General features: G+C 43.6%; 1 protein-coding gene across 6 annotated transcripts in view; it reads left to right on the top strand.

Annotated features, from left to right (window-relative positions):
- LOC130357250 (gastrula zinc finger protein XlCGF26.1-like) overlaps positions 1-16660 on the top strand; it is a 78096-nt gene that overhangs the window by 45799 nt on the left and 15637 nt on the right. For 3 of the 6 annotated variants that reach the window (XM_056559858.1, XM_056559859.1, XM_056559857.1), the window contains exons 5-6: positions 2518-2584; positions 9522-10937. The exons of 1 other annotated variant lie outside the window; for it this stretch is intronic. In XM_056559858.1, coding sequence (XP_056415833.1) covers positions 2518-2584; positions 9522-10639 — 1185 coding nt within the window. In that variant the 3' untranslated portion in view covers positions 10640-10937. Of the gene's footprint in view, positions 1-2517; positions 2585-9521; positions 10938-15741; positions 15860-16660 lie in introns of those variants that run through there. 2 more of the 6 variants (XM_056559860.1, XR_008889157.1) reach the window with 2 other exon arrangements.

Raw genomic sequence — 16660 nt, 5'->3', positions numbered from 1 at the left:
CCTTCGGGGACCTCAGGTATCAGAAAAAATTTAACCCCTTAAGGACGCAGGGTTTTTCAGTTTTTGCACTTTAGTTTTTTCCTCCTCACCATTTAAAAATCATAACCCTTTCATTTTTCCACCTAAAAATCCATATTATGGCTTATTTTTTGCGCCACCAATTCTACTTTGCAGTGACGTCAGTCATTTTACCCAAACATTCACGGCGAAACAGTAAAAAAAAATAATTGTGCAACAAAATCGAAGAAAAAACGCAATTTTTTTACTTTTGGGGGCTTCCGTTTCTACGCAGTGCATGTTTCAGTAAAAATGACACCTTATCTTTATTCTGTAGGTCCATACGGTTAAAATGATCCCCTACTTATATAGGTTTGATTTTGTCGCACTTCTGGAAAAAATCATAACTACATGCAGGAAAATGTATATGTTTAAAAATGTCATCTTCTGACCCCTATAACTTTTTTATTTTTCCGCGTACAGGGCGGTATGAGGGCTCATTTTTTTGCGCCGTGATCTGAAGTTTTTATCGGTACCATATTTGTTTTGATCGGACTTTGGAATTTTTTTGCGTGTACGCCATTGACCGTGCGGTTTAATTAATGATATATTTTTATAGTTCGGACATTTACGCACGCGGCGATACCACATATGTTTGTTTTTATTTACACTGTTTTATTTTTTTTTATGGGAAAAGGGGGGTGATTCAAACTTTTATTAGGGAAGGGGTTAAATGACCTTTATTAACACTTTTTTTTTTTTTTACTTTTTTTTTTGCAGTGTTATAGGTCCCATAGGGACCTATAACACTGCACACACTGATCTCTCATACTGATCATTGTTATCCCATAGGGACCTATAACACTGCACACACTGATCTCTCATACTGATCATTGTTATCCCATAGAGACCTATAACACTGCACACACTGATCTCTCATACTGATCATTATTATCCCATAGGGACCTATAACACTGCACACACTGATCTCTTATACTGATCATTGTTATCCTATAGGGACCTATAACACTGCACACACTGATCTCTCATACTGATCATTGTTATCCCATAGGGACCTATAACACTGCACACACTGATCTCTCATGCTGATCACTGGCGTGTATTAACACGCCTATGATCAGTGTTATTGGCGCTTGACTGCTCCTGCCTGGATCTCAGGCACGGAGCAGTCATTCGTCGATCGGACACCGAGGAGGCAGGTAAGGGCCCTCCCGGTGTCCTGTAAGCTGTTCGGGTCGCCACGATTTCACCGCGGCGGTCCCGAACAGCCCAATTGACTAGCTGGGATAGTATCACTTTCACTTTAGAAGCGGCGGACAACTTTAACCGCCGCTTCTAAAGGGTTAATACCGCACATTGCCGCGGGTCCCGGCCGTTGATGAGCACCGGGACCGACGCGATGTGATGCGAGGTCGCAGCGCGACCCCGCTTCATATCGCGGGAGCCGGCGCAGGACGTAAATATATGTCCTGCGTCGTTAAGGGGTTAATGATGCAGGACGTAAATGTACGTCCTGGTGCGGTGGTACTTAACGCACCAGGATGTACATTTACGTCCTATACATAACCGTGTGCATCGGAGAAATTCTAGGGTCATGCGCAGCAGGTCCTGGCTTCTGAAAGCAGCCAGGGACCCGCCGGTAATGGCCGACATCCGCGATCGCGTGGAGGTTCCGCTATTAACCCCTCATGCCGTGATCAATACAGATCGCGGCAGTGCGGTCACTAAAATGGATGATCGGATCGCCCGCAGCGCTGCCATGGCGATCCGATCATCCAGAATGGCAGATGGAGGTCCCCTCACCTGCCTCCGCTACCTTCCACGGGTCTTCTGCTCTTCCCCGCCCCCCGCCCCTTCAATGAAAGTCTATGGGAGGGGGCATGACACCCCCTCCCATAGACTTTCATTGGGGGGGGCGGGGCGTGACGTCACAAGGGGGCGGGCGAGAACACGGAAGCCCGCACCCAGCATTCAGAACATTGAGTTCCGGACGCTGGGGAACGGAATAACCCTTTAAATGTTCTTTTTGTACATAAATAAAGATTTACCATTATCACAAAATACATTTAGTTGTTTGGAGGTTTATTTTCATGCGCCTTGTGCGCCTATAGGTGTTTCTAATTGTCTTCTATATAGACCCTCCACTCTTCTTATTGGTTATTGGAGCCTACATAGGGGAAGGATTTTATAGGTTGATTTGCCTATCCTTATAGTGTAGGGAAGAAGGTTCAATCTCCAGCAGAGATGAAAGGATTCTTTACTGTAAAAGCTGTGATGTTACTGAATAATGTTAGTGAGCACAGCTGTCCTCTTCAGGATAGGCTCCCATCACTTCATGGGACATAATAATAATATATACATATCTGCTGATGTATAATACACTAGGATGAATATTGATCCTGTACATCTTCTTATTGGGAAAATGACTTCATGCAATCTAATGGTTTTGTCCTATAGCTGGATATAGAATAATCTAACGCTCTTCTTGTTCTTTCTCAGATCCATAATGTGGGATCCTTACAGGAGGCAAGTGAGCTTGAAACCCCCATATCAGTGTCAGTGAAGGGTAAGAGCCCTTTTTTATGACTTTTTTATAAATAATTTATTTATTTTTTTCCCTCTCCATAAAGGGATACTCCCCTGCTCAGCATTTGAAATAAACTGTTCCGAACGCTGGAGTCGGCGCCCAGGGAGCTTGTGACGTCATAGCCCCGCCCCCCATGACATCACAACCCGCCCCCCCGTCTCCCATAGACTTGCATTGAGGGGGTGGGGTGTGATGTCATGAGGGGGGGGAGCTATGACTTCACGAGCTCCCAGCTCCAGTGTTCGAACCAGTTTGTTCCAAACGCTGAGCAGCGGAGTACCTCTTTAACCTCTTAAGGACCCAGGACGTACGGGGACGTCCCCGCACCCTGGGCCTTAAGGACCCAGGACGTCCCCGTACGTCCTGGCGTTTTCCGGTCTCTGCCGCTCACCGGGCAGAGATCGGAACTGGATCCCTGCTGAAATCCTTCAGCAGGCATCCAGGGCAAATGCCGAGGGGGGCCATGTAGGACCCCCATGTCGGCGATCGCCGCAAATCGCAAGGGAAATCGCCCTTGCGATCTGCGGCGATACCGGGCTGATCAGGTCCCTGGGACCCGACCGCCCGGTAATTTCGCATGATCCCGGCTGTCACAGACAGCCAGGACCATGCTGGAGCCTAGGAGCGAGGTGGCAAGCCTGCCACCTCCTCCTATCCCCTGCGATCTGTCGGTTAGTTAACCGACCAATCGCAGGAGGGGGGGCGGTTACTTCCTCCCGTCCTGCCCGGCCCCTGAAAGTCGGGACAGGACGGGAGGAAGACCGGAGGACGCGGCGGGGGACGGGGGAGTGCTGGGGACCGGCCCCGGTACTTACCTCGTCCCTGAAGACCCGGATCCAGACGATGAAGACGGCGGCGGCGGCGACAGGTGAGTAGATCTTCAGCCGCGGTCGGGTCCTTTACAGCAATGCACGTCGCCGTAAAGCGACATGCATTGCTGTAATAGGACCCTGTAAACTACAACTCCCAGCATGCCCAGACAGCCCTTGGCGTCTGGGCATGCTGGGAGTTGCAGTTTTGCAACATCTGGAGGTCCACAGTTTTTGGACCACTGTGCCCTTCCAGATGTTGCAAAACTACACATCCTCAGCATGCCCTTACTGTCCAGGCATGCTGGGAGTTGTAGTGCTGTAACATCTGGCCCTTCAGATGTTGCAGAACTACAACTCCCAGCATGCCTGGACAGTTTTGGCATACTGGGAGTTGTAGTTTTGCAACATCTGGAAGGGCACAGATTGGGAACCACTGTATTAGTGGTCTGCAAACTAGTCCTCCAGATGTTGCAAAACTACAACTCCAAGCATGCTGGGAGTTGTAGTTCGGCAACATCTGGCTCTAAAGATGTTGCCGAACTACTACTCCCAGCATGCCTGAGAATGTTTGGGAGTTGTGGTTTTGCAACAGCTGGAGGCACACTGGTTGGGAAACATTGTTTCCTAACTCAGTGTTTCCCAACCCGTGTGCCTCCAGCTGTTGCAAAACCACAACTCCCAAACATTCTCAGGCATGCTGGGAGTAGTAGTTTTGCAACAGCTGAAGGTCCCCCCTGTGAATGTACAGGGTACATTCACATGGGCAGGCGGCTTACAGTAAGTATCGGGCTGCAAGTTTGCAATGCAGCAAATTTTGCGCGGCAGCTCAAACTCGCTGTAACCCCCCGCCCGTGCGACTGTACCCTAAAAACACTAAACTACACTAACACAAAATAAAATAAAAAGTAAAAAACACTACATATACACAAACCCCTACACAGCCCCCCTCCCCTCCCCAATAAAAATGAAAAACGTCTGGTACGCCACTCTTTCCAAAATGGAGCCTCCAGCTGTTGCAAAACAACAACTCCCAGTATTGCCGGACAGCCGTTGACTGTCCAGGCATGCTGGGAGTTTTGCAACAGCTGGAGGCACCCTGTTTGGGAATCACTGGTCGTAGAATACCCCTATGCCCACCCCTATGCAATCCCTAATTCAGGCCTCAAATGTGCATGGCGCTCTCACTTTGGAGCCCTGTCGTATTTCAAGGCAACAGTTTAGGGTCACATATGGGGTATCGCCGTACTCGGGAGAAATTGACTAACAAATCTAGGGGGTCTTTTTCTCCTTTCACCCCTTATGAAAAGGTGAAGTTGGGGTCTACACCAGCATGTTAGTGTAAAAAAAATAAACTTTTTACACTAACATGCTGGTGTTGCCCTATACTTTTCATTTTGACAAGAGGTAAAGGGGAAAAAAGCCCCCCAAAATTTGTAACGCAATTTCTCCCGAGTACGGAGACACCTCATATGTGGGCGCAAACTGCTCTGGGGGCGCACAACAAGGCCCAGAAGGGAGAGTGCGCCATGTACATTTGAGGGGATTTGCACAGGGGTGGCTGATTGTTACAGCGGTTTTGACAAACGCAAAAAAAAAAAAAACCCACATGTGACCCCATTTCGGAAACTACACCCCTCACGGAATGTAATGAGGGGTGCAGTGAGAATTTACACCCCACTGGTGTCTGACAGATATTTGGAAGAGTGGGCTGTGCAAATTAAAAATGTTGTACAGCCCACTGTTCCAAAGATATGACAGACACCAGTGGGGGGGGTAAATGCTCACTTTACGCCTTCTTACGTTCCTCAAGGGGTCTAGTTTCCAAAATGGTATGCCATGTGGGGGTTATTTTGCTGTCCTGGCACCATATGGGCTTCCTAAATGCGACATGCCCCCCGAGCAAAATTTGCTCTCAAAAAGCCAAATATGACTCCTTCTCTTCTGAGCATTGTAGTTCGCCCGTAGTGCACTTCAGGTCAACTTTTGGGGTACCTCCATACTCAGAAGAGATGTGGTTACAAATTTTGGGGGGTATTTTCTGCTATTAACCCTTGCAAAAATGGGAAATTTGGGGGGAAACACACCTTTTAGTGATTTTTTTTAATTTTTTTTTTTACGTATGCAAAAGTCGTGAAACCCCTGTAGGGTATTAAGGCTCACTTTATTTCTTGTTACGTTCCCGGAGGGGTCTAGTTTCCAAAATGGTATGCCATGTGTTTTTTTTTTTGCTGTTCTGGCACCATAGGGGCTTCCTAAATGCAACATGCCCCCGAGCAAAATTTGCTCTCAAAAAGCCAAATATGACTCCTTCTCTTCTGAGCATTGTAGTTCACCCATAGTACACCTCATGTCAACTTATGGGGTACCTTCATACTCAGAAGAGATGGGGTTACAATGTTTGGGGGGTATTTTCTGCTATTAACCCTTGCAAAAATGTGAAATTTGGGGGGAAACACACATTTTAGTGAAATTTATTTTTTATTTTTTTACATATGCAAAAGTCGTGAAACACCTGTGGGGTATTAAGGCTCACTTTATTCCTTGTTACGTACCTCAAGGGGTCTAGTTTCCAAAATGGTATGCCATGTGGGGGATTTTTGCTGTTCTGGCACCATAGGGACTTCCTAAATGCAACATGCCCCCCAAAAACCATTTAAAAAAAACGTACTCTCCAAAATCCCCTTGTCGCACCTTCGCTTCTGAGCCCTCTACTGCGCCCGCCGAACACTTTACATAGACATATGAGGTATGTGCTTACTCGAGAGAAATTGGGCTACAAATATAAGTATACATTTTCTCCTTTTTCCCCTTGTAAAAATTCAAAAATTGGGTCTACAAGAACATGCGAGTGTAAAAAATGGAGATTGTGAATTTTCTCCTTCACTTTGCTGTTATTCCTGTGAAACACCTAAAGGGTTAAAACGCGGACTGAATGTCATTTTGGATACTTTGGGGGTGCAGTTTTTATAATGGGGTCATTTGTGGGGTATTTCTAAAATGAAGACCCTTCAAATCCACTTCAAACCTGAACTGGTCCATGAAAAATTGTGAGTTTGGAAATTTTGTGAAAAATTGGAAAATTGCTGCTGAACTTTGAAGCCCTCTGGTGTCTTCCAAAAGTAAAAACTTGTCAATTTTATGATGCAAACATAAAGTAGACATATTGTATATGTGAATATAAAAAAAAAATTATTTGAAATATCCATTTTCCTTACAAGCAGAGAGCTTCAAAGTTAGAAAAATTCAAAATTTTTACATTTTTCATCAAATTTGGGGATTTTTCACCAAGAAAGGATGCAAGTTACCACAAAATTTTACCACTATGTTAAAGTAGAATATGTCACGAAAAAACAATCTCGGAATCAGAATGATAACTAAAAGCATTCCAGAGTTATTAATGTTTAAAGTGACAGTGGTCAGATGTGCAAAAAAAGGCCGGGTCCTGAGGTGTAAAATGGCTGGGTCCTTAAGGGGTTAAAGGGGTACTCCACTGGCCGGCGTTCGAACGCTGTTTTTGTACTGCGGGGGTCGGCCAAGCCCCTCGTGATGTCATGGTCACGCCCCCCTCAATGCAAGTCTATGGGAGGGGTCGTGACGGCGTGGAGTACCCCTTTTAAACCTCTCTACCTACTTTCCAATGGGTCATAAGTTTACATACTCCTTAGCCACATTCATCAAAACTCAGTTCCTGACCTTCTGGAAGTTTCTCTCATCTGCACACAGGATCTATGGAGCTCCGCCATTGGCCATTGGGTTCTAAGTCATCTCTCTTACCAGGGTCCTTCTCCCCCGATTACTTAGTTCTAGGAAGAGTCATGGTTTTTCCATCTTCTTCCATCTAAGAATTATGGAGGCCACTGAGCTCTTGGGAACTTTCAGTGCCGCAGAAATGGTTTTCTCCCCTTCTCCAAATCTGTGTCTCCACATAATCCTGTCTTTGAGCTCTACAGGCAGTTCTTTCCCCATCATGTCTTGGTTTTTGCTCTGATATACATTGTCAGCTGTGATCTTATATAGACAGGGCGGTGTTTTCCCAAATCCTGTCCAATTAGCAAAAGCTTATAAAATTCTGTTTTCTGTTTTGCTATTATGAGGCAAAAAATGATGGGGAAACTTGATTTATATAATATATATATATATATATATATATATATATAGATATATATATATATATATATATATATATATAGAAGAAAGGACAAGGTCCGGCACTAGGTTGCAGGTAAAAACTTCTTATTCTTTTATTTCAAGATTCTGCAGTACAGGGTAGAAAGTCTGACGCGTTTCGCTAAAGAGCTTAATCGTGGACTGCCGTACAATCACAGAGGACAACTTAAAATACCGGAGGTATAAGTCACATGACTAACCTCGTCATTGTTAATAACATATACATATAAAACCTGGAATTGGAATCCATTTAGAACATTACATGTGGTGTCTGTTCACACTCTTAAATTATCTTGCACTGCGTTAAAGACTATTTCATATTTATTATTCGCAAATTGCAAGACTAAGAGCTTCCATAGCAATAAATTGTATTGTAAAATGGATTTTGACCTCTTATTGATTCTATATTATATTTTTAAGAATCGCAGTGAATGAAAATGGAGTGTGAACTAGACGTACAAATTATCATGTAAATAGGGAAACCGCAATAAAGGGGGAGGAAAAGGAACACACGAGCAAGAAGAACTCAACTTGGTGCGGGGAAGGAAAGATTTTTTTTTTATATATATATATATATATATATATATATATATATTTATCATTACCGTAACAGAACGCACACATGGGAAAGGCACACATTACAGTTAGTGCGCAATATTATTCGCTACTGACTGTCATATGAGAACAACATCAATTATTTATGTGTGAATATTAACAGGATGAAATAAATGGAGACCTTTGATGAGCAATTTTTTGTAATTTTTATTTATAATTTTTTATGTATATATTGTTATTACTTTTTATCTTTAAATAGTTCTTATTTTTATTTTTATATTTATATTGTTATTATTATAATTTACTATTATTTATTGTTATTCCATAGTATCCTAGATAACATTAGAATTTTTCCTATTTCATTATATTTGTTTATTCATTATTATTTTAATTTTATTATTATTTTATTGTTTGTTTTGTTGTTATTGTTGTTTTATATCATTATTATTATTATTTTATTATTATCTATTTTTATTTTTCATTATTGATTATTTATTTTTATGTTTACCTTCCTTTTTCCTTCCCCGCACCAAGTTGAGTTCTTCTTGCTCGTGTGTTCCTTTTCCTCCCCCTTTATTGCGGTTTCCCTATTTACATGATAATTTGTACGTCTAGTTCACATTCCATTTTCATTCACTGCGATTCTTAAAAATGTAATATAGAATCAATAAGAGGTCAAAATCCATTTTACAATACAATTTATTGCTATGGAAGCTCTTAGTCTTGCAATTTGCGAATAATAAATATGAAATAGTCTTTAACGCAGTGCAAGATAATTTAAGAGTGTGAACAGACACCACATGTAATGTTCTAAATGGATTCCAATTCCAGGTTTTATATGTATATGTTATTAACAATGACAAGGTAAGTCATGTGACTTATACCTCCGGTATTTTAAGTTGTCCTCTGTGATTGTACGGCAGTCTACGATTAAGCTCTTTAGCGAAACGCGTCAGACTTTCTACCCTGTACTGCAGAATCTTGAAATAAAAGAATAAGAAGTTTTTACCTGCAACCTAGTGCTGGACCTTGTCCTTTCTTCTACAAGTGAGTAGCCGGAGGCGGTACCGGCCGGTCTACGGCACAGGTGGCGAGGTGGGCGTGCACGGGGTGAGCGACTCACAAATCAGCCTTGATATATATATTATTTTTTTATTTTATTTTTATTATTATTATTTTTAGTTTATTTTTTATCATATATATATATATATATATTATATTATTATTATTATAATATATATATATATATATATATTTTTTTTTTTTTTTATTCTATAGTAACATTATGTTGGTAATATAATTCAGTCTCTAGTGAGCTCTTGTCTTGACCTGAAATTTCCACTAAGTGATTGAATGATTGTGTATTTTTTCTCCTTTTCCAGATGAAGACGAGTTGAGCGTCTCCCCTTTGCATCTCCTTTTATCTCCTTATTATCAGGTAGATGATGATCAATCACAGAATAGCAAAAACACATCTGGGCTCGGTATAATTTTAGTGAATTCCGAAAGTGGGAAACATTTTGAAAAGAAATCTCACCTTGAAAGCCATCAACAAACTCACTTAGGGGGGGACCCATATTTATATTCAGAATGTGGGAAATCTTTAAGTAATGATTCAAATCTTGTGGAACATCTGCGAACTCATACAAGAGAGAAAACATTCTCCTGTCTGGATTGTGGAAAATGTTTTATTAAGAAATCGCGGCTTGTTAGACATCAGATAACTCACACAGGGGAGAAGCCATATTCATGTTCAGAATGTGGAAAATGCTTTAGTATGAGATCAGATGTTATAAAGCATAAGAGAACTCACACAGGGGAGAAGCCGTTTTCGTGTTCAGACTGTGGGAAATCGTTTTGTCTGAAAACGGGTCTTGTTAAACATCAGAGAGTTCACACAGGAGAGAAGCCATATTCTTGTTCAGAATGTGGGAAACTTTTTTCAAATAGAATAAATCTTGTTAAACATCTGAAAACTCACACAGGGGAGAAGCCCTTTTCATGCACAGAATGTGAAAAATCTTTTAGCGAGAAATCGAGTCTTGTGAAACATCAGAGAATCCACACAGGAGAGAAGCGATTTTCTTGCCCAGAATGTGGAAAATGTTTTACCTATAAATCAAATCTTGTTGTCCATCTTAAAACTCACACTAAGGAGAAGCCATTTACGTGTCCTGAATGTGAGAAGAGTTTTAGTCAGAAATCAAGTCTGGTGGAACATCTGAGAACTCACACGGGAGAGAAGCCGTTTTCGTGTCCTGAATGCGAGAAGAGTTTTAGTCAGAAATCGAGTCTCGTCGAACATCGGAGAATTCACACGGGAGAGAATCCTTATGCTTGCACAGTGTGTGGGAAATGTTTTAAGTATAAATCAAGTCATGTGGAACACCAAAATACTCACACGGGAGAGAAGCCAAATCTATGTACAGTGTGTGGGAAATGTTTTGGTCATAAATCTAGTCTAGGAAAACATTTAAAGACCCACGCAAGAAAGGAATAATATTCATGTGCAGTATGTGGGAAATGTTTTTGCCAGATATCGGGCCTTGTGGAACATGAGAGAACCTATTTTGATGTTCAGATTGTTGAAAATGTTGTTGTAAGGCTATGTTCACATGGCGGAATATTTGCGGAACATGCTGGTGCTAGGACCGCTTGGGAATGCCCTGCCTCCATAGACCTGCACCCTTTAAATGCCAAGCTATGATACTGAAAACCATTACTGCTATTCAGCTAGGTTTGAACTGTACGGCTACATCCCAAAGTTTTCTTATTTAAAAAATATATATATAAATACGTGTCTATCTCATTGATTTGCCTTATTTTACAACCATTTTAGTTACTTTTCTATGATAGGTATTCAGATGTTATTCTTTATACCAGTTTTTTTCCCAATCAGGGAGCCTCCAGCTGTTTCAAAACTACCACTCCCAGCATGCCCAGACAGCCTTCGGCTGTCTGGGCATGCTGAGAGTGGTAGTTTTGAAGCATTGGTAGTTTTGAAGTGGTCGTCACGCCCCCTCCCATAGACTTGCATTGAGGGGGCGTGGCCGTGATGTCACGAGCCTCCGGCGCTGCACCTGATGCTCTAAACGAATGCCAGGCGCAGCAGGGAGATCACGGGGGTCCCCAGCGGTGGGTCCCCTCACGATCAGACCTTTGGATAGGGGATAAGATGTCTAGGGGCGGAGTGCCCCTTTAAGGAACATCTGCCCCATAAGAGACCAATATTTTACATGTCACACGGGACCCTCTTACAGATTTTGCATCGGGGCCCAGAAGCCTCTGGTGATCGCCAACATATGAGAAAAGCCAAAGATGCCGAACACGAGAGCTGTGCGTTACCGGTAATCTGTCAATTTCGGCTTAGTAATGCCAGAAGTGTATTTAAAGGGGTTTACTATGGGGATTTTCTCCTGCTCTGGACAGTTCCTAAAATGGACAGCAGAGGTCAGCAGAGAGCACTGTGTCATGACATCAGAGGAAATGCATTTCTTTTTTTGGATTTCTCTTTAGTATACAGCCCCTAAAATGTACTGGAAGGATTAAGATTTTTTAATAGACGTAATTTTCAAATCTGTTTAACTTTCTGGCACCAGTTGATTAAAAAATAGTTTTCCCTTTATCTTGATACATTTTATAATCCCCCCCCCCCCCCCAGTTCACTGCCCCCATCATGATAAACCACCCCCCTACCTTTATTTTTTATTATTTTTTAATTTTTTACCTAGATATCGCCCTGTATTTTCTGCTCAGTCTCAGTCAGATTCACAGACTGGGAAGGGGCGTTCCCCAGCAGGCTGTGACATCATCTGAGGCCATACAGGGAAGAACTTCCTCCCTCACTCTGCTACACACAGCCCAGAGCAGTTCAGTGTGAGATTAGCTATGATTGGCTAAGGCTGCACACACCCCCCTCAGCATTTCCTGATTTTGGACTTCTGCCAGGCCAGAAGGAATGCAAAGTCTGTACAAAAGATGGGGGGAAATGTGCTCTGGACAAGTAGGGAGACACCTAGAGGCAGATTTTTTTTAAACACAAATAAAACATAAAAAACTTCATTTTTCTTTAAATGGTACCTTTCATCAAAAAAACTTTTGATATATTATAGATTAATGTTTGCAGAATAACTTTCCAATTGCAGGTTATTAAAAAAATATATGTTTCTTTCTATTTAATTTTCCACTTTGAAAAAAATGACCACTAGAGGTCTCCCTAAGAGTCCTGGCTGCAAGCCTTTTTATAGATTTCAGACTCATGCTGGAGTCCTAAATCTCAGACTGTAGCCGGGACACAGACAAGCTCAGCACTACTGCCTGTCTCTCAATCAGACAGGCAGGAGCCACCACTGTGCTCATAGCACAGCAGGGCGTATTCCTGAATCTGCCTTACTGCAGGCCCTTATTCATTTTACTATCTGAGCTCCCATCTTTCTTCTCTCTGCATGTGCAGTTGTAAACAGAGAGAAGATTCAAAACTGCCGGCTGAGCTTGTCTGCGTCCCGGCTGAGAACCCACCAGCGACTGCGCCAATGACTTGTGGTTCAGGCAAGATGGAAGGTGGCAGGTTACTTCATCCTATTCTCTGGAACAGTGTTTCTCAACCAGGGTGCCTCCAGCTGTTGCAAAACTACAACTCCCAGCATGCCCGGACAGCCAAAGGCTGTCCGGGCATGCTGGGAGTTGTAGTTTTGCACCAGCTGGAGGCACCCTGATTGGGAATTACTGCTCTGGAACATTTGCCTCGGAATCACCTCTGGGTGATTACTAAGGAAACCTGTCTCTAGATCAGTGTTTTCTAACCAATGTGACTCCAGCTGTTGCAAAACTACAACTCCCAGCATGGCCCGGACAGCATACCAAAGTCCAGAATTTTAGATTTTTGGTCACTTCATATACCAGAAATAAAAATTATAAAAAGCGATGAGAGTCCCAACACGGACTCAAAAACGGTTCCAATAAAAACGACTGATCACGGCGCAAAAAATGGCGCCTCAAAAATCCCCGTATACGGAAAAAATAAAAAAGGTCTTATAGGGGTCAGAAGAGGAGAATTCTAAGCAAACATTTTCTGAAGTCATTTATATTTGCTTTGGTTTTGCTTACATGCGGTGTATTTATCGTAATATCGCAGGGGGGGGGGGTGTTTGAAAAATTTGGCGCACGTGAGCTTAAAAAAAAAAAAAAAAATCAGGAAATCAATTTTTGTTTTTGTTTTGGCAAAATAAAAGCGTCCCGGCTGCAAGAAGGGAAGAAAAACACAAAAATGAAAAATCGCCGCGTCCTTAGGGGTAAATAAACACGGATTGTTTCTAATCTTCGCCTTTTTGAGAAAAAGTTTTTTGTGCCGGAGCTTCGCTTTTCCGTTATAAAGCAGCAGCTACACAGACAGCAATGGGTTAACCACATCCTCATACACCTCTCAGTATAATCTAGAGCAGTGCCTCCAGCTGCTGCAAAATTATAACTCCCAGCATGCATGGACAGCCATAGTGCCTCCAGCTGTTGCAAAACTACAACCCCCAGCATACCCAGACAGTGTTTCTCAACCAGAAAGCCTCCAGCTGTTGCAAAACTACAACTCCCAGCATGCCAGGACATCCAAAGTGCCTCCAGCTGTTGCAAAACTACAACTCCCAGCATGCTTAGGCAGCCGAAGTGCCTCCAGCTGTTGCAGAACTACAACTTCCAGGATGCCCAGATATTCAAAGTGCCTCCAGCTGTTGCAAAACTACAACTCCCAGCATGCTTAGGCAGCCGAAGTGCCTCCAGCTGCTGCAGAACTACAACTCCCAGGATGCCCAGACATTCAAAGTGCCTCCAGCTGTTGCAAAACTACAACTCCCAGCATGCTTAGGCAGCCGAAGTGCCTCCAGCTGTTACAAAACTACAACTCCCAACATGCTCAGACACCTGTAGTGCCTCTGGTTGTTGCAAAACAACAATTCCCAGGATACCCGGACAGTGTTTCCCAACCAGAATACCTCCTCCTGTTGCAAAACTACAACTCCCAGCATGCCCGGACAGCCGAAGATATTTCCCTACATGAAAGTTCCTTACAAAGTCCTCTGTTTAGGAGAGGACTAAGCAAGTGGGCATCAGGACAGTGCCTAAGGCAGTGTTTCCCCAACCGGTGTGCCTCTAGCTGTTGCAAAACTACAACTCTCAACATGCCCAGACAGCCGCAGTGCCTCCAGCTGTTGCAAAACTCCAACTCCCAGCATGCCCAGACATCCAAAGTGCCTCCAGCTAATGCAAAACTACAACTCCCAACATGCTCAGACAGCCGTGGTGCCTCCAGCTGTTGCAAAACTGCAACTCCCAGGATACAAGGACAGTGCTTCCCAACCAGAATGCCTCAAGCTGTTGCAAAACTACAACTCCCAGCATGACCGGACAGCTGAAGTGCCTCCAGCTGTTGCAAAACTACAACTCCCAGGATACCCGGACAGTGTTTCCCAACCAGAATGCCTCCTCCTGTTGCAAAACTACAACTCCCAGCATGCCCGGACAGCTGAAGTGCCTCCAGATTTAGCAAAACTACAACTCCCAACATGCTCAGACAGCCGTAGTGCTGATTAGGATGAGTTAATGCACGGCCTTAATCTGTGAGTGATTCCGCTGCACTAACTTCCGAGCATCGACGTAAGAAAATTCACACCAGGCCAGGTTGGTATGAGTTCCCTCCTCGGTACCCCAGGGAGTTCTTCTTTATTACAGGAAGTAAATTAGTTTTTTTACATTCGGAAGAAGGGAGGGTTAGTTATGACATCACAATTAGCATGTTACATTTTGATTGGTTGTTCAACTTTTGTGTCCGTATATATTAGCATATCTAGTGTCCATTAATTTCTTGGCAGAAGTTCTCTGTTCGTCAGATATTTTGTCTTTCTACTGCTGCATGGCGTCATGACAAGGTCTCAATCCGAAGTCACGAGCAGATAGCATTCTGCTGTATATGGGTTATAGGGTAGGGGAACAGATATATTTTTCCAGCAGTAATGGCATATTAATATTAGTATATTGATCAGTCATTAGAAACATAAGGGTCATTCCTATCAGTGCCTCCAGCTGTTGCAAAACTACAACTACCAGGACAGTGTTTTCCAACCAGAATGCCTCCAGCTGTTGCAAATCTACAACTCCCAGCATGCCCGGACAGCTGAAGTGCCTCCAGATGTTGCAAAACTACAACTCTCAACATGCTCAGACAGCCACAGTGCCTCCAGCTGTTGCAAAACTACAACTCCCAGGATACCCAGACAGTGTTTCCCAACCAGAATGCCTCCTCCTGTTGCAAAACTACAACTCCCAGCATGCCTGGACAGATGAAGTGCCTCCAGCTGTTGCAAAACTACAACTCCCAGGATACCCAGACAGTGTTTCCCAACCAGAATGCCTCCAGCTGTTGTAAAACTACAAATCCCTGCATGCCCGAACAGCGAAAGTTGTAGTTTTACAACAACTTGAGGTGCACTGGTTGTAAATCCCCGCCCTAATCTCTCGGTCACAAGCTGTGTACGCTTCTGTCTTTCCTGGCTCTTTGCAGACGCTCCCTTATTACAAGGTATGTTGTTTCCCGGGGAGCCTGTTGTGCACGGACAATGGCTTCCTGTGTGTCCTCCCCACATGTGACTAGAGAAGAGGAAGTGATGGGGAAGAGGAGATGACAGGGACAGTCTTCACATCCTTACTAGAAGCCCCCGGACTGCACTGAGAGGTGGGAGATGAGACAATGGGGGGGACACTGAGGACCAGCTGTCTCCATAGCAACCAACCGCACTGCTTACACTCTCATTGGTTGCTATGGGTAACAGAGAGCGCTGACTAAGTGGGCGCTATGTGTACAGCACTATTTATTGTGAGGCACTGCAGGGGGTGCTATGTGTACAGCACTATTTATTGTGAGGCACTGTAGGGGGCGCTATGTTGTATACAGCACTATTTATTGTGAGGCACTGTAGGGGGCGCTATGTGTACAGCACTATTTATTGTGAGGCACTGTAGGGGGCGCTATGTGTACAGCACTATTTATTGTGAGGCACTGTAGGGGGCGCTATGTTGTATACAGCACTTTTTATTGTGAGGCACTGTAGGGGGCGCTATGTTGTATACAGCACTTTTTATTGTGAGGCACTGCAGGGGGCGCTATGTGTACAGCACTATTTATTGTGAGGCACTGTAGGGGGCGCTATGTGTACAGCACTATTTATTGTGAGGCACTGTAGGGGGCGCTATGTGTACAGCACTATTTATTGTGAGGCACTGTAGGGGGCGCTATATGTACAGCACTATTTATTGTGAGGCACTGTAGGGGGCGCTATGTGTACAGCACTATTTATTGTGAGGCACTGTAGGGGGCGCTATGTGTACAGCACTATTTATTGTGAGGCACTGTAGGGGGCGCTATGTGTACAGCACTATTTATTGTGAGGCACTGTAGGGGGTGCTATGTGTACAGCACTATTTATTGTGAGGCACTGTAAGGGGCGCTATGTGTACTGCACTATTTATTGTGAGG

Source organism: Hyla sarda, chromosome 2 (assembly GCF_029499605.1).
Source record: "Hyla sarda isolate aHylSar1 chromosome 2, aHylSar1.hap1, whole genome shotgun sequence".
Taxonomy (NCBI): domain Eukaryota; kingdom Metazoa; phylum Chordata; class Amphibia; order Anura; family Hylidae; genus Hyla; species Hyla sarda.
Note: the sequence above shows the minus strand (reverse complement) of the source record. Positions and strands in the feature narration are given on the sequence as shown.